This window comes from Lipophrys pholis (assembly GCF_963383615.2).
Source record: "Lipophrys pholis genome assembly, chromosome: 15".
In the NCBI taxonomy this organism is placed as follows: Eukaryota; Metazoa; Chordata; class Actinopteri; order Blenniiformes; family Blenniidae; genus Lipophrys; species Lipophrys pholis.
In genome coordinates this window covers 23196855-23224642 of record NC_137642.1, presented here as the reverse complement: position 1 = coordinate 23224642, position 27788 = coordinate 23196855, and the positions used below count along the sequence as shown (strand labels likewise).

General features: G+C 40.2%; 1 protein-coding gene across 4 annotated transcripts in view; it reads left to right on the top strand.

Moving 5' to 3' along the window:
• Positions 1-27788, top strand: part of LOC308120926 (calcium/calmodulin-dependent protein kinase type II subunit gamma) — a 66849-nt gene that overhangs the window by 19323 nt on the left and 19738 nt on the right. For all 4 annotated transcript variants that reach the window (XM_080481858.1, XM_080481857.1, XM_080481856.1 and 1 more), the window contains exons 3-6: positions 15556-15615; positions 18082-18136; positions 19263-19328; positions 23443-23515. In XM_080481858.1, the coding sequence (XP_080337984.1) occupies positions 15556-15615; positions 18082-18136; positions 19263-19328; positions 23443-23515 (254 nt within the window). The remainder of the gene's footprint in view (positions 1-15555; positions 15616-18081; positions 18137-19262; positions 19329-23442; positions 23516-27788) is intronic.

The following is a 27788-nucleotide window of genomic DNA, read 5'->3' as shown; positions in this document are numbered from 1 at the left end:
CCTATATAGTTTTTGTAATTTACTAATACATTTTCAACTAAAACATGGTCATTTCTAGTTTATACTTGAAATAATTTGAAAAGCTTGCTTGTCTCTACAACAATCTCATTTAAAATCTCCTCTTCACATTTGCTTAACAAGGAGTACAAAAATATTTAGGTTTTTGTCTTGGATACGGCTTCAACAGCTGAGCAATATTTGTGGTGCAAATAGGAATAAACAAATGTTTGAGCCTCTTGGAAAGTGGCAATGACAGACTGTGCTTGTAAGGAAAAAAACCAATCCATCCCAACCTGAGCGTCGTCGGGGAATCGTGTGATGGCAACAAACGGCTTTGCATACACAACGCTCTGCAAGTCTGCACTGTGTCACGTTTGAGCCCGTACACACATACACTAACCGACTGGACCTGTTCCACAACGCCCAACATAAACAGACAGCGTGGAGATTTATTAATCGTGGTGCGCTCATCTCAAATAATCGATGTTGTACGAGGATCAGCTTATTCAAATGTTCTACGCCGCCTGTTTCTCTTTGCACGGTTTTACTGGTTTCTTCGGTTTTGTCTGCTTTTGTACATCAGACACAATGGAGGTCATTATGTTTGTTCTCAGGCAGAATAAGTCAGCGTGTAGTGATAACCCCGCGTACAGGGTCATTGTCAGGGTTGCGGTTTGTCTCCTGGGAATATCCGAACAACGCCAGGCGAGGATCGAAGCCTGAGTAGCAGTACGTCTCTTGGAATGAAGGTGCTGTGGTGTTTCCCTTCACATCTATTCTCAAGCTCATTTGTGTGTCATCATCATGCATTTTTAAACAGTCCTCTAGTTGGTGTGTTGTGCAGCTTCAATATGAATATGCAGCAAACTGGCATTCAAGCATGTCAGGCACAAACAAAGAATGGCTGCTCTTTTTTTGATGAAGGAACATTGAAGTGAAAAATTATTATGAAATACGTCATTTAACTGACAAATGAACTCCTCTAACACTGAAATCTAAAGATATCTCGTAGTCTCTCTCATTTAAGTAATTGTGCTTTGCAGTGTTTCACCCATTTACTGCATTACCCACAATCCAACTCCACCGCAGACAGTGTTGTGATGAATGAAGCATTCATCACAACACTGTCTGAAGCATTACTTGGTTACAGAAGTTTGGTTGAGACACTTTATCAGGTTTAAAATACAAGAGTTTTCTTTCAATTCCATTGTTGTGCGTTTGATCCCTCCATATAATGAAGTAACCTTTCGCAAGAATATGAAGACCAAATTTTCTTAAAATCAAAATACAGAGTCAGAATTCAATTAAGAATTGGCTGATTGTGTGATATTTTACCTGTAAACAGAAGATTAGATCAATATTCTTGCAATAAGTTTCAGTTCTTGCAGTGGAAAGATGAAGGATGGGGTTGCAAAGACAACAATCTGATGAAATTAACACAGGGAAGGGTGCAGGAGGTCAATTAAAAAAAAAAAAGAAATCACTTGGTAAAACTTGCGTAAGAAACAATGGATGCTGTTTTATAATCAAGAAAAAAAAGACCTAGAATATGATAGACATTGCTTCATTTGATTCAACAAAATGAATAATGCTGTAAATCACATGCAAAAATAATAATAGTAATAGTGATACTATTTAAAACAGTTTTGAAGAGAAAAAAATATCAGACTTCAACAGATAAAATTACATGTTATGTAAATACGGTGTACTAACGTCATGCAAATTTGAGAAAACCCTTACCAGGTCTTCAATTTGTTTCTTAATTTACTGAAACTGATGAGTGTAATTAGACTTTCTAACCCTTGCAAACTGTGTTTGGTTGGTCACAGGTTGGGGAGTGTTTGCATTTAATCTGTCACAGCATATTGGAGACAAATTCAAAGCAACAACAGGACTACAACGTCTTGGTATTTCCATTTAGACGTCAATATCGAAGAGACGGTCAAACTTTCACATGCTCTGCAGCTTTTTGGCCATGATCCATTATTTAAAAAAAAAAATAATAAACACCCAAAGTAAGGACATTAGTTTGAGGTCAGTGGACAAAAATGACGAGATGATGATGCAGCACTAATGCCTGGGATTTTCTCATTTCAGAAAAAAAGAAAAAAAAAGAAAAATGAAGGTTAAAAACCATTACATAACCGACACCTCTACGTTTGGCGCGCGTATTGGTTGTATTCAGTGTCGATTTAGATGTGAAAATTCAACTGGAGGTTGGATTTTGTGAACTTTGCAGAGCTTCGACTTGCATTTATGAGAACTCACACACACACGCAATCGTCCGAAATAACAGTCTGTGTTTCTGTTTGTAGTGACACAATTCAATTCGATTCAACTTTATTTATACAACACAATCATTTCTAGGTGCTTTTAACAGAGAGAAACCCAACAAATCAGACGACAAAATGCATCCGTCTCATGTTGACTTTGTTTCTAACTGTAATGTTCTCGACTATGTCTTATGTTCTACAAGCGGTGTGTGTGTGTGTGTGTGTGTGTGTGTGTGTGTGTGTGTGTGTGTGTGCGCGTGTGTGTGTGGCTTTCCGAGTGTGTTGAGCCATTAAAAGAAGCTTAAACAGACCTCAGCTGACCTGCTGGGAGCGGCCGTTAACGTCAGGTTGCTGTGCAGTGTTGTGAAAAGAGCCCGTGTCTCCCTGCCAGGACCCCTTACAGCGTTTACTTAGAAAACTTCTGTCCGACCAACGGGATAATAAATATGACCACAGCTTCACCTCCTTAAAGCTTCCTCCTGTGGGCAACCGGCAGAAGGGGGTATAGACTTTCCTTTATGATCCCAGGAGCTGGAGGAGTTTTAACACCACGGGAAGCAAGGCATCGCACTGATGGATTATACTGTAAAACTCTTGTTGGTTGGTTGAAGTGGGCAAAACAGCAGCAATTCAAAACAAGAAAACATTGGTTGCGACAAAGCTCTCAAGAAGAAGCATGAAGACGTTTACAACAGGGTGGAGCTCGAAGGTCACACCGGACATCCCTCTCATCAGCTAAGAACAGGAAGCAGTTCACACAGGAGCCCCAAACCTGGACAATAGAAGATTGGAAGAATGTTTCCTGCTCTGCTGGGTTTCAGTGGCTGCTGCCACGTTCGCTCGGGGCAGAATTTGTCATAAAAACATAAAAAGCATGGATCCATCCTGCCCGCTGTTGTATCGGGATTTGGTGGAACGGGACATTCACATCCTGGATGCAACAAATCTGCTGCAACTGGAATGTTCAGGAATGTTTGGCACACCTTGTTGAATCCATGCCACTCAGAACTAATGCAGCTCTGAGGACCTGGTGCAACCCGATAGTCGCAACGTGTAAATAATGACTGACCAGTGTCATCTTGGCTTAAAACAATTGTGGACCGAACAATGAAATCATCTTCTGTTAATGTCGAAAAATAAAATACTGAGGAACTACATTGGTAATGGATTCTGCCTTCTGTATCACCATCTACAATTCCAGATATTTAAGACATTGCTGTTTTTTAATTTAAAAAAGTACATTTAAGACAAATATGTGGCTTTTCAGAAATCTGAATGGAGCCTGATGGTCGCTGAAATACATTTTTTATGAGGTAGAAGAAAACAAACTGAGTAAAAGGTTTCCTGCTAATTGACAAAGATCTTTTTGATTGTTCATTATTGTGGATCAGTGAAGACCCTGCAGTGTCAGCTGGTCTTTGTCAGCAAACAGTTTGTCAGGAAAAACAGCCGAGTTATCTACCAGCATGAACATTACTATCACCACTATACTTCTGTCCGGTAAGTTAGCACCTTCAAGTTGTCCTTTACCTTTACTGTAAAATAGAGCTGCACGGCACGATTTGAACATGGAATAAGCGATCATGTTTTTGAGTAATCACGATACACACAGTAACTTAATTATCTGATGCTTGATGTCTTTGTGTTTTAGGGTTCGTACAAGTAACAGTGCCGTTTGTCTTCTTGGCCCTAACTTCAACCATGGGCCACGGCGTTTGTCTTATTTCTTCTCCCGATCCTGCATGCAGCGGCGGTTCCTTCCAGGCGGGTTTCAGAAGCTCAGCAGTTTGTTGACTCAGACGCTTTTAGTCAGTTTTTCTTTTTTTTTGCGTCTGACTTCTGACCTTCTGTCTCCAGGTTTGATCTAATATTGAAATATTGAGGTGAAATACCAGCTGTTAACTCAATCTTGAGTAAGGCTCTGTCTAATTCTGAGAAATGTGTTCATTTGCAGAGCATGGTGCATTCATGCTCATGCATGGAAACATCTTCAGTTCAGTCTGTCTTTTGCGATACGTATACTGAGATGGACAATACATTTGTTGTGCCGCCCTACTTTGGACTGGCTGCCACTTGCTTTCTATACTAGTTCAACTAGTCCAACCTAATGCTATGACTCAGTTTAAACTGATTCTATCCTGCAATATATTTTGCTTCATGTCGTGCGGCCGTACTGTAGGATAATAGATCCCTCTGGGGCTGCCACCTTTGAACGACATGGTCGGTTGCTGTTCTGTCATGAACGTCAGCGGCATCTATTATTTCTGCACCGTCTTTATTTGTCTCCATCCTCTTGGTCAGTGAGCTCCTCGTCGCGTTTGCTTGTTGTCACCGTTGACTTTCAGTTGGCGACACTATCCTCGGTGGTGTCCCACTGACACGCCGCTGACCTCTCACGTAACTGGACGTCTGCCTCGGGACGACTTGTTGACGGGGAAAGCTGAGGGAGGTCTCACAAAATCAGAGTCAGAAACTCTCCTTGGCCTTTCTCGTTCCCGTTTACGTCTCCATCTGTCAGCGCGTCTCTTGTTTCTCCTCCTCTGTCCGTCACTTTGTGTCTCATTGAGTTTCTGTCGGCCTGCCTGGTGATGCAGGGCGGTCCAGGTCACTGTGATTCAGGGCTGTAAGCCGGAGGAGGATTGCATCTATTTATAGGCGTGTCTGCTCTGGGCCACACTGACCCGAAGTCTCTGTTTTTCTTTGTATCTCCCTGTTGGTTTCACTCAATCTGCCATTGATTTATCTCGTCATCAGCTGTTCTTCATCCCGTCCAATCAGACCCTCAAACAACATTACCCTCAGCTGTTTAACAAGCTCCAGCCCTGTTATTAGGACTCAGCAAAGCCTTTCAGTGGCGCCCTGTGTGTGGTGTATTAAATTATGCCAGCCAATTTCCTCGTTCAGTTTTTACATTTTTTGATAAGTAGCTAATGGCGTGCGTGCAAAATGCCAAATATGCTGACAAGCTCACCTTAATGACTTAAAAAGCCCTTCACTTGTCTGAGCAGCCGCCAGAAAGTTTACAAGCAGATCAAACTTTATGAATTAATTCAATTTCATAAATTACCGACCTGTTGATCAGACCTGAAGCAAACAAAAGTCAATTGATCAGTTGGTCAGATATTTTATTAGTTTAATGCATTTAGCAAGAATAAAAACAAACTGCCATATTAGACCTGATGGAATTTATGACTGTAAGTGACTTTCTCACTGAGCTGCACTGGAACATTTTACATGACAGATTGTTGTCATAAAGGTTTGAAGTTATTAATTTACCAAGCAGAACATCAAGCTTCTGTTATAATAGATCACTGCTTTTCAAAGTGTAGGAATATTTAACCACATTGATATCTTTTAAGAATATTTCATTTATTAATTTCATTTCCATGATACCTCCAACAAATTATTTATTTTTAGTATCACCCTCCAACTGTTAGGATTTCTGCTGGGAAATTATTTATTTGGAAAATGTCCTGCAAGAAATACTGGAAAAATGTTGTTGGGGAAAAGTCATTTAAAAAAGAAAAAGAAAAAAAAGACACGTTCATTTCAAAATGATGTCTGATAAAAAGACTCGTCATCTCAGGCCCTGTTTACACAACGTTTATCGCGTTGAGACGATAGCCTTTTTGGAAATGTAGATCGCGATAGAGACAAAGCGGTTTCGTAATGTTGCGTTTTCCCCGGTTTCCACGGAGATGGAGTTGGAGCGTTTTCTTAAAGTTCCACCTCGGGAGCCATTTTCAAAAAGTTGCGTTCACATTGGCTCCAAGCGGTGCAATGAAAGTTTTCACTTGAGAAATGTTGCATTAGATAGTCTGTGATAACAATGTGCACGACAACAGCGCCGTTTTCCGTCTGAGTGAACCGAACCCTTCTTCCCTTTGACCAGATAATGATTTCAGTCCTGGACACACCCAACATTGTTTACTGTGTTTGTTTTTGGGGTTTTTTTTCTGAAAACGCCTTGTGTAATCGGAGCGTCTCAAAGCCGTGTGTGTTTGGTTTGTGTTGTGCGTCTGTGTGGAGCGAAGCCACAAGACCAGGGGCCGTGCTTTTACCGGCGCTCACATTTCATTGACGCTAAAGGCTTCAAATGGAATCACTCGGCTATCTAATGGCTCCGTTGAACGAAAAGGATGTGCGCAACACACACACACACACACACACACACACACACACACACTCCCTCACTTCGATGCTCTCTATAATAATAATACACCACTTGAAGTGTACGAAAAGGGCGATCCCAATTTTTCCCGACTATCACCGACTTTTATGGACGTATCATCTTTTATTTATTCACCTGTCGTCTTTTGTTTCCAACCACAGAGGAATAACAAATGATAACGTTAATGGACAGCACCTAATCTTGAGAAACACATTCTTCTGATCATGTTCTTTTAAATATCTTAATGTTCGTCTGTCGGGATGCTCAGCTTTCATTTTCCAACAAAGCAAAGTGGGAAGCTTCGTTAGTATTTAATTCATGTCTTTTCCAATCCAAGATCAAGACTTATTTATTTATATTGACCTTTAACGGGTACGTGTTTTGTATTATATAATGTATTTGTAGTTTTTATGTACAGCTGTACTTTAACTTCTACATCTTGCGTTTCTTGGGGGGGAGTTTGCATGTGTGCTGCATTTTCTGATATTTTCCTGTCACTGTGGGTGACTACAGGCTTGTGGAAATTCCAATGCAAATGCTTTTTTGGCGATCGATTTAGAAATGCTAAAAATATTCCCCATTATAACAGATTTTTCCAAAATCAGATAAAAATTGAAGTCAATGATAAATTCAACCACGAGATTCCTCGAATGTAATATGCACTGAAATATGTAAAACTAGGTGTTTTGATAACAATTCAATAAAAAGGCATGAATATAATGACTGAAAAGAACGTATTTACTTGTTTTTAAATATATTTAATCAGGTAATATGGTGGGAAGTTTAGCTGGAAGTTCATGTTAACGGCATTCGGTGTGCAACTTGGGCCCTGGCTTCTCCCACCATCTGCTGGAGCCTGCAACAGTTCCAGGGGGAAAAGAAAGTAAATAACATCATAGGACCTGGCGCACACATATGTGGACATTATTTTGGGTTTTGCAGCAGTCGGCTGGATTATTGTTTTTACATTTTTAAAGTGCAATGATCACTGAAGGCCGTTATTTTTAAGCAATTTCTGTTCATTTTAAAGTACTATTCTCCAATCAAATTTGAAATTGTCCCATGGAGTCGCCGATGTTGGGCGCTACACCTCGTCCTCATTTTGTGGTATGAATAGGTTTGTTCTGACTGCTGCTCGCCGTGTCTCATTAGTGTCTCCTCATACCAACATCCAGCTGTGCTCAGGGACCAGGTTGCCAGGTTGGTTCCAGTTAGCGGACCTGCGCATGGCAACCGCGATTTATTGCTGAGTCAGGTTTTCATGATGACAGTTCCCTTGCTGCAACATGTGACCCTCACTAAGCTAAACTTATAATGTATTTTTAACCTACGGTACCACTATTCTTGTATCATTGCAGCTCAATGACTCCCTTTGCGCTGCAGTTGGGCAGGAAAAGAAAAACCATGGGACTCAGCCTGTGACTTGAGGCGCTGCAGTATTCATTCTTCACTAACCGTAGTTTAAACTGTACATTTACTGCCTCTTTGGCACACTTGCACTCCACTCTGGACATTAGCACTTCCACATGCTTGCTTGGTCATGCTCAAAGGGGAAGTGCATGGATTTCATAAAGGAGGCAGTGATGCCAAAACTATCTCCCGTCTCTATATCATATCTTTTATACAGCTTTGTTCACCTACATGACCTAAATACTTGCCCTTTTTTTTTTCTTTTTTTTTTTTGAACAGTTTTTTGAGTAACAATGCATGTTTTTCTTGTCTCTATATTTTTACTGATCTTATCTTTGTTTTATTTTTCTGTTTTTAGTGCTATATAGCACCTTGTGATCTATATCTGAGAAAGGTGCAGTAAAAATCAAGTTTACTTACTTACTTTACTAAATTCTGAGCAGGCTGAAGGGCTCAGAACTGGTTGACAATTTAATAATAGTTGAAATGCTGACAAATCGAAATATTTTTTGCATTTATGAAATCTGTCAAAGGGATATAAAACTATTGGTTTTTATTATTTATCGTTATGAGGATATCAACATGTGCAGACTGACTGAACTTTGATCAATTGTGTTTCCATGCTGATTTGTTTGAGAGTTTTAACATGATTAAGAGTCACTTTGCACCCGGTAGCTCGAGAGAAGTCGGCACAAAAATTAAGGAAAAATGAAAACTAACAGTTTCATTGTGGAATACTGCTTTTGGAAACTGTTAACAACAATAACAATATACAGTCTGGTCCAGGTGTAAATAAGTTAGAGAAAGAGCACTGTTATAAGACGTTAATATCATCTACATATGTGTAAGACATTAGAATGTTTTACTGTTGAATATTTTGAACTTGAAGTAGACTTTAATGACTGAGAGACCCTTTGTAGATAAATATTAACTGAATACAAAATCCATCAGTGTTGTTTAGAAGACTGGAGTGTATTTGGCTGCTGTTGTTGATGTTTACTCTTCCTATTATTCATTTTAAAGTATTGTGTGTCTCCTCTTCTGCCAGCAGACGCTAACTGATGAGGGAAGAGCTTCGGATCGTTTTTCCAAAAAGTGGATTTGGGCTGAAAGAATCCATCTATTCACTGGTTCATTCAAACGCTGCTCCGGTTGGTTCAGAGCTCTTAGAGGAGACGGTAATAAGTCGGAGGGCTCGGATGGATAAATGAATATGATGATACGCCACGCTGTCGGTCATCACTCAGTCCAATTGGGCTAAGTGCTGGGAGCTCTTCTCTTCCAGCCGGAGCCAACGCAGCGATATCGCAGCGTCTCTCTAAAAAGCTCTGAAAGGGGAGTGTGGGTCTAAGAGGGTGGGGATGGAAAACACCCTGCAGTTTTAACAGCAGTAAAAAAATAATAAGGAAAAAAAAATGTTTAGATGATGTGATTAGAAGTTGTGCTGGATTTATTGAGTTCCGCACATTTGTAACCTTTCTTTTTTTTTTTTTTCTTTTTTTTGTGGCTACATTTCAAACGACCCATTCCGAAGTCATGGCATCATGTCTGGACTGTGTTTTCCAGATTTTCTGCTCTAGAACAAACTTTTCTATGGGTCACAGAGCCTTGTGCTGCTTTTGAAGAAACTGGTAAAAGTAATAATTTGTCGTGCAACGGTAACTCTATTAATTCAAACACTTGGACAAAATATCTTGTTAAAACCAGAATCCTTATCTACAATAACCGACAATGTCAAACATTGAGAAAATACCAATTACCTTGTAATCATCATTGGGAAAAAATGATACCAACTAACCTGTTAACTGACTTATGAGTTTATTTGAATACGTACAGTATGAAGGACACAATCTAATCAAGTCCAGCGTAATGATTGAGTCCATTGATTTGACATGCACGCTCTAAGGTATTTTTTTTTCAATTTTCAAAATTAAACGTTAGTTAAAAAAAGAAAAAAGAGCAAAAACGAAACAGAGGTGTGTGATGTTGAGAGACTGAATTCTTATTTCAAACTAAAATAAACTAAAATAAATCAGATAACGCTCATAATAACAGACCAGAAGAGCTTGTTTACGTTGCAGTTCTTTGGTTTTGTTGAGACAGACGTTGCTCTGTACCTACATACGCTAAAAATACCCCTTTCTTTCACCATTTATACGTCTTGTGTACGATGATGTCTGGTTGTTTTCGGGAAGTCTGCCCGGTGCACGCAGAAACGTGCGTGTGCAGGGATGAGACGCTCGTTTCAGATCAGTTACTCCTGAATCCACCTGTAGCTTTTGTCACACAGATGGTTTCATTGTCCCGGGACTTTATGGGCTTTATGTGAGACAGCGAGGTAAGATATCGGGCTTTCTTCTGCCGCTTTCGGTTAATTTGATCTCGGTTTGCCAATATTTGTGAAGATTTGTTTATTTTGATGTAGCCTGAAGGGGAATCTTCTCTCCATCAACAGCACTAAATCTCAGCAGTCTGTTTCTGTGTCTGTTGTGGGAGCTGTGGGAGATTTCGGTACTTTTAACGTTATCTCCCGGCCGTCTGCAGACGGGATGTAACATATCCAATAGGGTGATCCAAAATATAGGCAAAAAACGTTACTGATACTCATTTTTTTATTTTTCCATTCTGATGGTATGTGTTAAATATCAGCTCTATATCTTCAGCTCTATATCTATTTTCATATAATTTGCCCACTTCAAGAGCACCATAAAAAAGTTTTTTCCAGTTCCTGACAAATGTGTTCTGTAAATGTAAATACACTGTATGACTCAGAATTCATAGCAATGTGATTACTGAAGTATGCGTTTCAGTCGAGGAACAAAATTAATTTCATAGACAATAAAGGACTGTTGTACACCGAACTGAACAATCTGCAATGCATTTCCTAAATAAGCTGTTATTGTTAAGCTGTTCCTTTAGTAAACTGAATGTTTTTTGTAATGAAAGTTGTCATTGGCAAAAGAATTAGGGGGTCCCGTCAATGATTTATTGAGTTGTATTTTTTTTGGCCCCCCTAATATCCAACAAGATTGTCTGCTGTCTAAAATCTGCAGCACTTCTAGATTTATCTCATCACAGGCTCATGGATTCGACTGAAATGTATGACCAGAACACCGGATGCTTTTCTCACATGACCAGAGTTTTATTCTGGACCAAAATGTAATTTAGAATCACAGTTGTCGGAACTTTGTCTGACTTTTCTGCAGGCATTTTATTTTTTACTTTGGTTTTCTGTTCTTTTCTATATGATGTCTTTTTGAGGACCTGCACGAGTTCCCTGGTCTTTTTTTTTTTTTTTTTTTTTTTTCTTTGCTTAAGTCAAATTCTCAGTCAGTTTCTTGTATTTCTCAGCAGCCAGCTGCCAAGATCGTCTGCCATCACAAGCATAATCAAGTCATCATCTCAGGCCAGCACTGAAAAATAGTCCTATTTTTGCAGGCAGAGCCAACTTCTAAGAATACAAGCAGCCAAAATAGCCCATTACAGCTTTGAGAGGAAGGTTGAGGAATGTCTGCACGGTGCTTTGATTCCTCGTCCTCTGAGCAAAACCTGTGTGTGTGTGTGTGTGTGTGTGTGTGTGTGTGTGTGTGTGTGTGTGTGTGTGTGTGTGTGTGTGTGTGTGTGAGGTCTAAACAAAAGCATGGATATTGAACCGAACATGACAAGCCTACATGTCGGCATGCCATGTGGAGACGTGCGGGAGCGAAAGCGGCGGCTCATTGGCTCATCGGGTCAGAGGTGCAGGGTCAACCCCGGGGACGCTGTTTCATCCCCGGTCTGCTTCTGCTGCAGGAGCCTGTTGCTCTTGAGGACATGGACTTAATTGGAAATCAATGCACAGACCTTTATGCTGCTCGGCAAGACGTGACACAGGCCGCACCTTTTAATCAGCTGTAGCTGGCGGTAAACGGGGAACAGCTGTTGTTTGTCTTCCTTCTCTTCAGTCAGATGCGACCGAACGTGCACTTACTGTACATCTCTTGAGGATGTTCATAGAAAACCGGCAGAGGGAAGATATAAGCATCTAGCAAAACAAATCACTTACAAGAGGAGTATTCTAAGCATAAGGTCTTCATTTGAAGCCTTTTAAGGTACGCCAAAAGCATTTTTTCTGTATGCTGGTTACATTAAAGATGGAAAATGTGTCTTTCCTTGTCATTTTGGAGCGGGTTGTCTTTCCATCTTATGGTTGATGTTAAAGTTGGGCAAGACACAGAAGCCAAAGTTGCTTGTGTGCATGTGCGAGGCTATGAGCGAATGACATGGATCATGTGAAGCATGTTGCGATTGCTCAGACATTAAAATGTGCTCTTGAATTTATTGACTCATTGAGGTTGTGGCTCTCATTTCCAGTGGAGCGCCGACGCATATAAGTCACTTTAGCATTATATCCATTTAAGGTGCAATATTTTACTGTTTTCCAAAGTGCTACCCGTGACAAGCAGCGACAGTCCATTCACCACTGCATGACAGCTTTTATGGCTCTTCAGACAGTCAGACAAGCCATCAAAAACACAAAGGTTACGTAAAGGCTCATTTATGCTGTCCGCTAGATACTCATAGAGAAACGTTAGTCCCACCTTCTTAACATGAGTTATCATGGATTTTATTCTTTGTCACTCAAAGAAAAGCAACTCCACTCTTCTTGTTGGTATTTTAATTCATCGCAGTGCCCTCCGATGGGTTGAATACCAAACACTCATTCCAAATGCGGTCATGCAAGTATAAAAGCAGTGATGTTTACACCGTCTGAACGTGGAACATTAACAAACCTTTCAGCGCTCGTGTCGGTGTTGGTCTGGTGTTGTGATAATGTAAACACAACGTGCCTGAACTAAGCAAACAAACCAGCTAAGCCAAGTACTGTAATACCACTTTCTACTGCAAGATGGCGTATTGAGTCAGTGAGCGGAGCCTCCTCAGCTGCATACATCTCTTGGTTGTTGAAGCACAAATGGTGGATTCAATACTACAGTCACTACAAGCATCAAAAACTCAGATACTCCAAAGTTCTACTTTGTAATATTGTTTTGATATATTTGGAGATTACAGTCAGGAGGAGAATGCAGTATTACATTGTGTACAATACTTTCTAATATTGTGAAGTATGGTAAAATGGTGAATTTCGGTCTTTTGATTAACTTTCACAGTAGAGTTGGATGGTGTACATGTTATAGGCACAATTTTATTCGACAGCAGCTTCATTAAAGTTAGTGATCACAAAGTGAAACTATTGGATTGATTGACTCTTGGAGAAATTCTTGACGTTGTTCTTTGGAGATGGATGCATTTCATTATGTTTGTGTCTGTCCATACGCTCGCTGATGTTTTCTCACTGGGAAGTCGTGTGGGAAAACACGAGAATCCAGAGTTCTTGGAAGATTTCGTTTCTTGACTTTTGTCTGAGATTTGAACTGAGGAAAATAGAAGAACTGCCTAAAGAATTCCACGTTGGTAGTTGAGTTCAGAGCAGCGCAGGATCTCGACAATCCCTGCAAAGTCAAACTCGAAAACTCGAAACTTTCATCCCTCTATGTGATTTATTCAGCGACAAAATGTGATTGAACAAAAACACACGATTTATCCAGATGAGCACAGATCGCGGAGACTGGAAACATCACATTGATGGAGAGGTTTGTTAAAACTAGATATTGGCTGTATGCATCCTTTGAAAGTTTTGACAGAAACTATGGTATAACTGTATTGCTGATTTATTGCTGTAGTCAGTTGCTGCAATTGCCAAGTCAAACAGAGAAGTGTAATGTAATTCTAAAAGCATTTTGTATGCACACCAGACCACAAATTACATATTTGGATGGTAGTCGGAGGATTGATTTTTCCGCTGCCTCTGCAGGCCCCTCAGTGTTTGCTTCGGAGGAAGGAAGTGTTTCCTCCTAACTTTTCCTGCAACTGTTTTCACAGCCGGTCGAGGGTTTCGAACGAACCGGAACCTTCTCACCTCTGGGAAACTTGATTACAAACAGTCTGATTGTTTTGAGGTTAAAGTGTGAGATTCTAGAATAATATCATTCCCATATCAGGAACCAACACAGAAAGGGCATTTCTATATCGTGTTGCTATTTGTTTTTTGTTTCTCGCATTTAAACTTAATTTTTTTTACTCAAAGGTTCAACTTTGTACTAATTGTTTTTTTTTATCTTGATGAGATTTTACTCTCATATTTCTAAAAAGTCTGAATTTATCACTAAGGTCCTGGATCTTAACACCACGGGTGCAGAATGGGGAGAGCTCTTTTAAAGTTGCCTGGCATATCTGAGTGTAAGAAATAAAATGAAAAAAAACAACAACAATTAAATGAAAGTCTGATTTCAATGTTATGTCATATATATAAAGGATGATTTAAAAATATTGAACAATAAACCTGAAGAAACTTAAGAAACGGGATCCAACTTAACTTAAATATCTATGAAACCAAGATGTCTTCAACTTCATTTTTACTTATTTCAGCCAACAGGAGATGAAGAAAACAAGAATATATATTGGAAAAAACCAGACAGACACCAAAAAAATAAAAAGCCCAAAACTCTGGGTTTCAGGGGATTAAGGATGCCTAGTGTCTCTTCCTCTTGGTCACACACACACACACACACACACACACACACACACACACACACACACACACACACACACACACACACACACACACACACACACACACACACACACACACACACACACACACACACAAACGTAAGCTGCCCATCTGTCCCCTGAGACCAGCAGCTGGTTGGTGTTGAGGAAGGCCGGGCGAACTTCACCAATAACACTGGTGCAGGTGATGCCATCCTCTGTATCCACTGGATCTGTCACACACACACACACACACACACACACACACACACACACACACACACACACACACACACACACACACACACACACACACACACACACACACAGGGATGGACGTCCTCTCCTTGCCATAGCAATCATTAACTGGACACTGATGATATTAAGGCCAGACCCACATGACTAATTTCGCTAAGTGCAAAAAGCTGGTGCTTATTTTGTGTGTGTGTGCGTGCGTTTGTGCAAGTTGCATATTTGCCTCCCTGCTTGTGCAGGCTCATGTTGGCTTCTTGCGCCGTCTGATGCAAGAAGCCAAAACTTGATTGCAGCTGCAAACTGCTAGTTTCAGAGAGAGAGAGAGAGAGAGAGAGAGAGAGAGAGAGAGAGAGAGAGAGAAAAACAGTTGTTCATAGCGGCGAAAGTGTGGTGAGGAAAAAGAAAAAGGGGGAATGGAAATGTTTGTGTGTTTATGTGTTACAACTTCGCAGTTAAAAAGAAAATTTTTAATCAAGTTACAAAGTCACCGCTGCTTCTGAAATCCTCCCAAACAAGATATCAAGTTTTAATGGCTGCAGAAGTCTTTGCTTTAAACAAACTGAACAAATTATTTATTTATCAGCGTCGACGTCTTGAACATCTGTGTGTGAGCTATTGCAGAAAAGACTGTTTTTAATGCAGTTGCAAATGTGATAATAAGCAACATGAAGTGCAGTCAGATTCTGTGACTATTACACTGCGATGAAGTCATTTTCAATTTTAATAGTGTCTGGGGTTTTTTTTTTTTTTCATGACTTCTCTTTTACCTATCAAATTTTCAGGTCTGTCTCGCCCGCCTGCTGGAAGAGTTCTAATATTGTATACTTACCGTTTCTTTCCTCTGTTTTCTGACAGATCACCAGAAGCTGGACCGCGAGGCCAGAATCTGTCGTCTGCTCAAACACCCCAACATAGGTGAGTCTCCTCCGGCAGGCTCAAGTTCAAAGTGCAGCGACGATTCAAGTCAACAGACGTCTGAAAATCACTGCAGCGGTTTGGGATTTTGGTCAAAGGATTCAGTAGTTCGCTGAATTCAGATTGTTTGAAGACCCACAGGCCGCTCTGCTGTACTTACTAAAAGGACATTTGGAAAATCAATGTGTTGTTTTTCCTGTTAAATAATTTCCTTTGAAATGTGATCAAATCCAGTAATGCAGGAACGTATTGACGAGATCAGAGACTCTCTGTCTGACCAGTCTTTATGAAACATCAATTAACATAACCTCTTCTGGGAGCTGGAAAATCTGGTTTTGTTTTTTAATTTGTTGTTCAAACTTAATGTGCATTATGCTTTAATCCACGAATCGACAACACAAATGGGTAATACCACTTATTCCATAACAAATTAAGATATGGTAATTGTCATTTCTTATAAAATTCCATCAAATTGCAAATGATTTATTGTTTATATAGACACAAATGTACAAATTAAGTTATCTCTTCAGTCATAAGCTGCAGATGTTTAACCAGCCAAACCACCGAGCAAAAAGTAAAACTTTCAAAGAAAACAAGCCTCAAAGCCGTGTTGTAATTCAAGTTTTTAATTCAAGTAGTTTTTTTTTTAAACATTTCACTGTATTTCGCACAAGAAGGTTTCATTAAAATTGGTTCTATGTCGAGATTGTAGTCATTTTCAGTATTAATTGTTTGGTTTTAGTGAAAATCTAGACATTTTCATCACGTATTAAGTTTAAATTTAAAGGTTATTCTGGCACTATTTCATCGGTCCTGCCCGCTCAAGTTGAGATTTGGTTGCTTGTGGCCCAAACATTGTTTAATTTGCACCCCAGCTTGTATTTGTTAGCAAACATGCCGTAAGGGATTTTTAACTAAATAGACACATTTTTGTCTTTTAGCACATAGTACCTGAAGCATTGTTTGTCCTTCCTGGATAGGGCTGTAATCATCCATCCATCCATTGATCTGAACATGAAAAATACCACAGATTATTATTATTATATCTAAAAAGTGTCTCAAATTTTCAGGAATCCAACTTAAATCTCCTATAACTCAGTGTCTATTATGTTTTTTCTACCGACTGTATGAGACATCTGGACAAAAGCTCAGTGGAAATGAAAGAAATGGCAAAGTAATTTTGTCGTCGTTTCTTATCGTGGCGTCTCACACATTTAAATTCAGAGTCAGATAACAACAGAAGAGACGCGCTGTCATTGGTCTCTCCTCATCCCACCTGATTTCTGCCACTCTGTGGTGCTTTTCTTCCTTTCTTTTCTCTCTCTCTCTCTCTCTCTCTCTGCTGCTCTTTTCTTCCTGTTCTCAAGAGGAGACCTTGCTATGCTCTTCTTCTTTCTCTTTTTTTTCTTCTATGAAATGTAGCACGTCTGAAGAGAGAAGAAAGTCGGTATAATAGCAGATCTCAAGGCTTTATTCAGTAACTCGAGTACCCTCACACACCATGACACCAGCAGGATTGTAATCAGTCGGCTGTATATCAGAGCTGTGCTGGTCACAGTTTGAACAGAGTAGAAAAAGCTTTCAGTCCTCTGGGTTCTGTGTGTGTGTGTGTGTGTGTGTGTGTGTGTGTGTGTGTGTGTGTGTGTGTGTGTGTGTGTGTGTGTGTGTGTGTGTGTGTGTGTGTGTGTGTGTGTGTGTGTGTGTGTCTGTGTGTTTTAAGGGACCGAAAGCCAAAACGGTCGTCACCAGGATCACATTAATTAGAACCGATTAAAATATGGTAACTGTTCTGTCAGCGTTTGTGTCCAGACGCTTATTTCCTGCTGCCAACAGGCCAGGTGGCTCCCTGGCTCTGGAAACACGCTGTTGGATAGAAACTGTGGGAAACCTCAGAGGATCTTCCATCACGCGACGTCGTGTGTGTTTGTTGTCATTATGAGTGAACGATGAGCGGTTTTGTGTTGTGCGATAACTCTGCTTTTTCTCTGCGATCCGGCGATGAAGGTGAATATTATCAGGAAAGTATTGATAACAAACACATAAAGCTCATTAAAGGGCAGAAACGACCTAAATTGGCTTAAATGACTTTTGTTTTTAGATTGAAACACTGTTTTAATACGGCGTGCGATTAATCTGTTTGTGCTCACAGAAATAGATTCATGTGCAAACGGGAGATTTAAAAAAAAAAAAAAAGAGTTACTACTTGCATCTGTCTTTGAAAGATTGAATGGAAACTGAACAAAATTAGAAGAACAAAGCTTAGAAATAAAAAAAAAAATGAAATGCATAAAACTGGTGGAGAAAATGCCTATCAGTACAAAAACTGCTGCCAAGTCTGCTGGAGATTCTACAACGCGCTATAACCTCCACTGAGGGAAAAGTATGTCAGAGGTAATTAAGTAACCATCTGATTTTTAATTAAAGACTCTCATTCTGTCTCTTTTTTCTTTTCTTTCCTCCCACCAGTACGTCTCCATGACAGTATCTCAGAGGAAGGGTTCCATTACCTTGTGTTTGACCTGTAAGTCTCACACACACACACACACACACACACACACACACACACACACACACACACACACACTGCACAAGACCGACTCGGCTATAAATTATTCTGTATATTTTTCTGGCCGTACACTCACCTTAACTTGCCCTACTTTCCGCACTGTGGGTCCCACTTTTCTTCAGTTCCTTGGATCATTAATAACACTTCACCTTCATATTAGAAAGCAACATATATATGGAAATCTACAGGTACATTCCACCCTGGAACCGCTGGATTTCACTGTATGACAGAATGCTGCGACCGTACCACCAATAAAACAACAACAATCTTTTTCTACTGTATTTGACTGACAGTGCCAGGAAACAGCAGAGCTATAAACTAAAGCAGAAACAGAATTCAGTGTGTGAGGAACTTGTGTAGGACTGGCGAAAGGCGGAGAAACTGTTGCTGTGATGAAGAAACCTAAGAAAGCTAATCGTGGGCTGAAAGCAGGACAGCCAGAGATGAAGAATACTACATCTAACAAGGATTAGTTATTAATTATATTAGAGCGGTTATGTCTGTGCACTGAAACATAAATGCGTCTCATACACCAGCATGACTTGTTTATGTATTTTGTCCTCCTGCGTTTTTAAAGAAAAATGCAACTTAAATTAAGTTTGACGAGTTGCGACTTATCAAAATGTAACCCTAAAACATGTTGAAATATTTAGATTTTTCTACTGGCTAGATTCATTTCAGTCCCAATACACACACAGTTCACGAGTTCAGAGCCGAGCGTTGCCTCAGGATGAACAGATTCACCTGAGCGACACTATTTTGAGATCGGCAGGTTTCATGCTTCATACGAGAAACTGCTTCAGGCTACTCTCCATTTTTATTTTTATTTTTTTAAGTGCTTTGTTTCTGCTACGTATGTGATATGTTTTCATGAGTTTGCCTTTAGTTTTATAGCTCGCAATACCACAATCTCACACTTACAGCCACTTTTTAATTGACAATACATTCATAGAGGTACGAGTTAGAGCTCATGAACACATCGTGTGTCATTGCAATGAAAAACCACTAAAGCCAAGGCAGCCGATAAAATCTGTTGATGGTGTCAGAAAGCACATCCATAAAAGCAGTGTGTTGTGTGCAGAGTCACTGGGGGAGAGCTGTTTGAGGACATCGTTGCAAGAGAGTACTACAGCGAAGCAGATGCCAGGTACAGTATGTCAACACTTTCTTTTTTCAAGTTTTTACGTGCAACTATAGTGAAAATTCAAGCTGCAGAAGCAGAAAAGTTGGATTATAAAAGCACAATTTTTTATTTATTTATTTTTTGCCGTTTCGTTCAATGCTCTTAGTGCTTCCGTAACAGTGCTCACAGCTTCTGGCAGAGCTGAGACTCACTTTATTTCCAGCCAAGAGACGCAGGGCTTTTAAATTTAATTTCATTAATAAATAATAACTATGTAGTCCTTAGTGTCAAAACTTTATTTTGAGTTTGTTCTAAAAAGTTGCTCTTTTGGGTTTTGTACCTGCAATGCTAAACTCCAATCCACATTACAGATGATTTTCACTTTATCGTGTTGCGATAATTTAACAAAAGAGGCCTGAACCATCAGAATAGTATGATTTTGGCCTCATGTTGTTATTATTATAAACTCACAAGTGCTCAGTTTAACCAAACCCTTCAATTGTTGTACATTTATCAGATTTGCACGGTTTGATTCTCTCTATTCGGTACCATGAAATGAAGTGTGCTTCGGAGGATAAATCATCTTGCAGTTTTACAGATGCATTTAGCTGACAACATCTAATATTACATATTGCACTTTCCGCCTGAATATTATTGCTGACATTATTCCAATAAACCTAAGGCATATTTAACTCGGTTAACAAAAAGCAACGTACATCTGACAACCTTTATTGGTCGGTAAAAATTATTAATAATAATAATAATAATCTTGATAATGCATTTTATTTAAAAGGAACAGGCAAAACTAAATATAACTAAGATTCAAAAAACACAAAATAGTGATTATACGTAGTAGACCTGTTTGAATATGTAGGGAGTCATTCCTAATGTCAGAGGGAGTTTCACATGCGGCTGCAGAGTGACTAAAGACTGAATCCCCTGGTGGTCAGACGAGCCGGGCGATTATGATGTTACCCGAAGCAGACGTGAGGTGCAAGCGCGAATGTGGAGGAGGTCTAACAGGCATGAAGGAGTGAGGCTTTGAATGTCCTTGAGTGCATGAAGCCAGTTCTAAAGTCAAAGCGGTATGTGGTGGGAAGTTTTAGACCAGGTGGAGCTTTTAAATGACATCATGAGGGTTACAGTAATCCATGCGGTAAGGGAATGTTAACACGACAGCGTTTCAAGTAAAAACACATCGATTGGTTTTTCTGACCACAACTGCTGTAAGTGAGGGACGGGCAACATAATTAAAGTTGATGAAAGTAGATGGGCCAGGTTCTCTAGCTGGTGCAGGTTTTTCTGATTACAAAGAGCTGTCAAAGAAAGAAAACCCTGAGCTGAGTTGATGAGTTCTTCCCTGTTCAAAAGATAGAATTGAGTGTCGTTTGCATAACAGTGGAGCTGGGTGTTGTATTTCTGGCTCCGGGGAACACTGCACCAGAAGGGAAATGAGTGGGGAAAAGTTTTGAACTGAACGCCCTGAGTTCTTCCAGAGAGATTGGATTTGTACCAGTCGATTAGTGTCTGATAAACTAATTGATGGTAGCGAGTGGAGGAGGATGGTGTCAGAGGTGACACTCAGTTGAAGAGGATGAGGATGCTTAATAGAGCAGAATCATCTGCCATCAGAGAGGTCATTGGTAATTTTAAAGAGAGCTGTTCCTGTGCTATGAAATGGCCCAAAGCCAGACTGGAAGTGTTCATACAGTGGAGAGGTGAATGAATTGAATTTAAAATGCATTAGATACTTGACATCACCTCCATGTTCAAAGTTCCTCTGGCCCTCTGTCTTATTTCAATGCTGTAGACGTCATCGAGCTTTTCTTCTCGTCTCATGCACCTAAATATGGGATTATTTGTCCTAAGATGCTATTTTCAGCAATAAAAGGACGAAAAGATGAAGACAAAGCTAAAGAGAAATAAGGGAATGTATGTGCTGAAGTAAAAACAGAGCGGAGATAGGCTTTATATTTGCTGCAAAAAAACCTGGAGGTAGAAGATAAAATGAGCTTAGCCACGCACGAGAATAGGTATGAGTGTGTGAGAGCGGACGGGCGAGTTGGAAAGCGGTAGAGGAGATAAGCTGAATAAAAATTCACTCCTGTTTTAGCCTAATTTGGACAGAGTAGCACGCTCCTTCTTCTGATTGTGTCTCTCCGAGAGAGTGCAGCCCTCTGAAAGTCTGTCTCTCAGAGTTTGTCCTGCTGCTGACCCTGACTTCACCTTTACTGATGTCAAGCTGCATTTATTTTAAAGGACAGAATTCCAACTTTAACTGCGCATCAGACCAGCAAAAGTGCACATAGGCGAACTTAGGACAATCTTATGTAAGACAGCCCCCCCCGTCCCCCCCCCAAACCCCCGCCACTCTGCCTCCTTCCTCACATTCATTCACTTAAATATGCATAACCTTCGTCTTTTACTTGAATCACTTATCCATCTGCCCATGTACACTTTCAGCAGTGCAGCACAAATCATCCCTGCTCGCATTGGCCTCGTGTGTGGCGGTCATATTTCCATCAGTTGTTTTCATTAGTGTGTCAAATTTCCATCGTTTTACAAATCACAGCTTGCATTTTTCACACTCGGTTGAAACGGACCACGTTTGCATCGGCGTGCCGTTGTTCAGCCAGTCGGAAGACGAGGAGGAGTGAAAATCCACAGATAAGGAAGAGGGTGACGGGACACTCTCGGAGAAATGCGCACACTTGCAGTCGTCTTGGAAGGCATTAATAGTGTTTCATTGAGATAGAGTTGCATAACAAAACTCCAGAGTTCACGCTGTGAAGTGGATCTAAATCGCAAATTGTAGTCAAACTCGACTCCAATATAATTTATTCCACCGTCACACTGCAGAGTAGATGCTCGAATAATAACTGTCTTACATTAGTCTGCCATCAATGACCTGATATTTAAATCCAGTGAATGTGAAGCAGACCAGCTGACCTGATTCATTCACATCATTTCTGTGCAACATTATATTTTGGGAAAATCATCCTAAAAACCCATGCCATATTCAATGACCTTCACGTCCTTGTGACTGTCTGCATTTAATATATTTGGCTTCAAGATGTGTTTTGGGTCTCCCATGATCCGCTTTGGCCATGATCACCTGGCCAAAACGGAGGCTTCAATCCAGCGAGCCAAACCACCAAGCAAATGGTTAAGATTTAAAAGCAAACGTTGATTTTTTTTTAGAAATCAAATTTTTTTTTTTAAGAGTAGCAGACACAACACCACACTGAGACTCGAGCTGAGATATCGTTGACGCTGCCGTGAAAGATATATTCCTCACTGTTTTCAAACTTTCCTCAAAGTCATGCTGTCAGGGTAATTTTGTAAAAACAAGCATAAGCTATAAGCAAAGTTTTTCACTGCATTTTGCACCATAAAATGCTTTATTTGGCTTCAAAATTGGCTTTAAGTTGAGATTGTGGTCATTTTCGGTAGTTATTGTTCAGATTTGTGAAAATATAGACATTTTCGTCACATACTCTAAACTAAAAGTGTTTATCCTCTACAAAAGTATGGCATTGAAACTATCGTTTAAAACTACTGATTGATCTTAACCTTGAAGTAAACTCAGTATTTTGGAGTAGCTTCAACTGTCACCTGTTCAAAGGTGCTTAAAACAACCTCCATTCGACCAACTCCTGTGAAATCAATCATTTTCAGATTTTTGGAGATTGACTCAGACTCAACCTGACTTAACCTAGCGCATTGTTTGGACTTTAAAATTTTCATCATGTCATTGGAGTGGCAATATTTTATTCATGGCAGAAGCTGGTAAAGTTAGAAAGAAAACACGGCTTTAAACACACTTTTCACCCAGTTTGATTTCAGTCTTTTTAATATAGGACTAACATATATGAGCAAACAGAATATTGTACCAGGTTCATAATCAATCAGAGATCAGCAACCAGATGAATTTTTTTGTATCAAACTAATAAAAGAAATCACGATCAAACTGTAGAATAGTGACACGTCTAGCTGGGACTATTGTTTGATTCATATTTGAGAATCCTCTCTTGAAGTCTGCGTTTCTTCCCCCACAGTCTGGATTCTTGTCATTTGGCTGTTGAGCATTGACAGATGTGTCTCCTTTGTCTTTCCCATCCTTCTCTGTCCCCTGCAGCCACTGCATCAATCAGATCCTGGAGAGCGTCAGTCACATCCACCAGCATGATATTGTGCACAGGGACCTCAAGGTGAGTCTCATTTTCGGGAGGAGGAGCCTCAGTTGTGCGGGAGAGTCCTTTGTGTACCGAATGAGGATGAGAGGCTTGTGTGGAGATTCACACCAGGTGCGATTGCACGGCGGCACCGACGTCATGCGGTGACGCTATGGACGACTGAAGAGATGAGCGTCACCGCACTCCTTCTCTCCTTGCTCCTGCCTTCCCATCTGTATTCCCGAAGCCCTTCTATTTTTTTCATCTGTCCCCCTCATTCATCTCCACCACCCCCCGTCCCCTCCCCTCCTCTCCTCCCTCCCTCCATAATGCACCGCCGGGGAGTGACGAAAGCAGACCGGCTGCTATTAATAGCGGGTCGGTGGGTGAGATGACGGCCGTCGACGATTTTCCTTGCAGCAAGCTTTGTTTGCCCTGTACAGAAACCTCCAGTCCTCCTCAGCTGTGTGCTTTTAATATCCCTTCATTTTAATAATAATACTTAAACACCAGAACGCCTGCACCCGGTTTTAAATATCACAACTTTGACTAGTTTACTTAACAATCAGCTGTCTTATTCATGTGCCTGCAGAATTAAGCCATTACTCTGAGAGGAACAAGACAATCATTATATGAGATAGTGAAAGGCATAAGTGGACTTTAGTTGCTTTTGATTGATTTCTGAGGGCATGTATATGGACTGTGAAATCAAATAGGAGATGGAGCAATGAGGAAGATGGATGATGGGGACAGTATAGCATTAGTTGTTAATGCACAGTCTTCTTTTATATATCTAAAGGTGTCCTTGCTGCCCAATCCAGTCATACATTACAAGAAATGCATTTAGAAAACTTGCTTGTACTCATGATGAGTTAAATCAGGGGTGTCAAACATTAAGGCTGTTAGAGGCTCCAATCTGGTGACAAACCACCAAGAAAATAGTAAGTAAAGATATTTTTTTCCAACATCTAATTAAAAAAAAAGCTTTTTAATCCAATTGTGACCTTCGCCAACGAAAGTTGAGTGACCAACGAATTTGGCCGAGAAGGTTATAAGTTCATCTGCATGTATTTATTTATTGGTTTGTATGTATTTTACCAAGTTTTTGCAAAAACTCCTCACCCGAATTGCATGAAATTTCCCATACAAAGTGGATGGGAGAGGCACCTCACGGAGGAGATCAAGAGAGATCAGCATCTGTTGCCATGGAGACGCTCCCTGCTCAGTGTTTCACACAGTGACGTAGCTACCTGACCTACCTAGTTAGCATCAATATGCACCATCATCTCCTCTTTAATATACCAAAAAGTGAAAAATATGTTTTCATATTTTTTGGCTGGTATGATGTCTTTAATTCAACTCTTGACCTGTGTCAGATAATCGTCAAAAATATTTGTTTTAGTATTTTTCTCTTCCTATAAGTCTGTGTTAATGTCATATGCATACATATGCAGCATGTTATACGTCTGCTCTACATCAGGAGCTGCTCTGGGTTCAGATATAACATGCAATGGAGACTGGCTACAGTCAATTTTGAAGCCTGTTTTTATTTTTTAAATATATATTCAAATGAATTACCACTTGGACATTTTGTGTGGCCTTTCAGTTAATTTTGTAAATTGGTTCGCTCTTTTAGCTCTTGTTGTTGGTCGCCACTTCCTCCTGGGAGGTTTCCATCTTTCCAGCTGTTAATTTCTCCACACAGTCACTTGCTTTTGCTATTTGTTGTTGCAGAAGGTTGAGTCTTTTCAAGGGAAAAATGATGGCCGGTCAGCTTAAGAGTGCACCGAACACTCAAAAACAGCCAAGTTAAATAACAAGTGACCTCTTTTGGTATGTCACTTTGTGTTATTGTCATTTGACATTGTTATGAAAATGTGAATCATTGCTGCTGTAAAGAGCTACTTGAATACACAGTGTTGAATTTCATGCTTCACCACCGTTCTAAAGGATTCTGTGAAACGGCATAATAGAAAGATGAGGGCATATGGGCCAGTCCTCACTGGAATCAAACAGATGGTTACACAACTGTGATTAACAATTCTAAAATTGTAAATTATATAAATTTATCAAACCTTTAACCTTGTTATTATTAAAATTATATCACTTGGATTTATTTGTTCTCCTACAGTATTGTTTTTCACATTTGTGATATTACGATGATACTAAACATCGTACAGCATCTACGAGGTATGGTGAGGAAAAGAACACATCACAAAGTCCTTGCGGTGGCAACAGCAAGACTAAAACTCATCTTACTTTCTGAGGCCTCAATCAAACCTTTTTTTTTTGGAATCAGATTTTTGTTTTGTTTTTAAAGCTCATAATCTTGATTTGCAGGAAAGTTTGGACAACGGTGGACCTCCCCAGTGTTTATTTAATGGGAAGCATCGGTTTCTGATTTAATGGTTTTATGTCTGTTGTGTTGATACCATGTTTTGTTGAGGCATTAACTTTGCAAAATATTGTTGGCCTCTGCAACAAAGCGGACAGAATTTGCACTCAAACCCCCCAAAAACAACCTACAAATGCCACAAACTCAGGAAAGCTCAGGAAAAGGTGTGACCTCACAAGCACGGGCGTCATATTTAAGCCTCGCCGTTGTCTTGGGAGGGCCGGTCGCCGAAGGGAAAACTCGAATCAGAGAGAAAGAGTCGAGTGCTGGTGGCAGGCTGGGTTGCCATGGTAACTATAGGGTGAGGTCACCCAACTGCTGCAGCTCCAGCGTAGGGACTCATTATACCTCCTCCCATCTATCCATCTCTATCTGTCTGTCTCTCTGCTCTCCAGTTGCTTTCACTCGAGCCCCTTAACTCCTCCCCGCCGGTTGTTTTAGCTCCGACTGTTGGAAAGAGAATAACCAGAGACTGACACATGACAGGAAATAGATGACAGAGGTCGTTGAAGTGCCCGACATTCATCTGTCGTCCAAGGATGGCCGGACCCCGCAAAGACTGTTGCCCTGAAGACCGAGTCGAATCCACGTCTTTCTCTCCAGCTACAAGACTGATGCAGGAAACACATCAGACGACAAACCCCCATTTAGAAAGTGGCTAAGAACAGTAGAAACTAATAGATACTCAGCCGATGGACAGTTAGAGTAAAACTTCTACACATGTGCGAGTAGAAGGACAGTAACAACAATGTTTTTCATTACAAAAAACACCCGACAGTACCAACTTGTAGCCTGACATTCTAAAACTACATCGTTTTCTGTGTTTCTGTCGTTTCCGTGTAAACGTACATCGTCTTCAAAACATTGCCTTATAGACGAGACATTTTTCCCAAATGGAAACGTAAAAACACTTGGAACACCGTCGCTTAAACGGGGCCTTAGTGAGCATAGATATTATTTTATTTTTACACAACACAGTGAAGATGTAGTTATGTAAACACATGTAAGTCTTTTTGTTGATTCATTCCTCTAACAAAATGAGCCTGAACTGAAAACAATTGTATTTGATACAAATAAGATATGAGGCTTCACTGGGTCTTTTGAAAAAAACTGACAAATAACTGAAAGATTGTAAGATATAAAAATTAGTGTTGGTCATTTTGAAACTAGCTGTGAAGTCATGTTTAAAAAAAGAATTATGTGAAACTACTTTAACAAGCCAAATGATGTATTTTGTTTTCCTTTTTGCATATTTTTTATTTTTATTTTTTTAAATCAATTTAGAACAAGGAAGTACATGCAAGAGTACAAACATTCATGGGTTTTACCTCCAGCGGTTTTAAATTGCCAGTGAAGAAGCTGACCAGCGTGCTCTGGCTTCTTGCATATTGTCGGTGATTATTTCTACACTGATGCAAAGCAGAGCTGTGGGTTGTTGACATGCAAGCCCAGTTACAGTGTCTTCTACACACAAATATGAAAACACTATAATGTCGGACATTTTCTTCAATATGCAGATTTAGACTGGAGAGTCGCTAAGAAATGTGCAGCCTTTTATTGCTGAAGTGGTCATCCGTGAGGATTTAGAGATTGTGGCTCAATGAGAAAGAGCTTGTGTCGAATAACGTCTCATCTTGTTTCCCCTCCTGAGATGCAGATGAAGAGGCAGCTAAAGCAGAGTTGACATGTTCTTATCTTTGCCAAGTCCTGACATTTCACATGAATGTGTGATCTGAAGGACAGAGTCCAAACGCCGTGTTAAATCCCGTGACGGCTGACTGAGAAGGTCTTTCCTTTGGGCGAAGCCTCTGGTGCTGGATTGACCACATCATGCCTCATTACTACTGTAGATGTCACGGTTCTCCCGCTGCTCGTCCACTCATGCAGACAGAAAGGACGTTTGTTGAAGGGTGA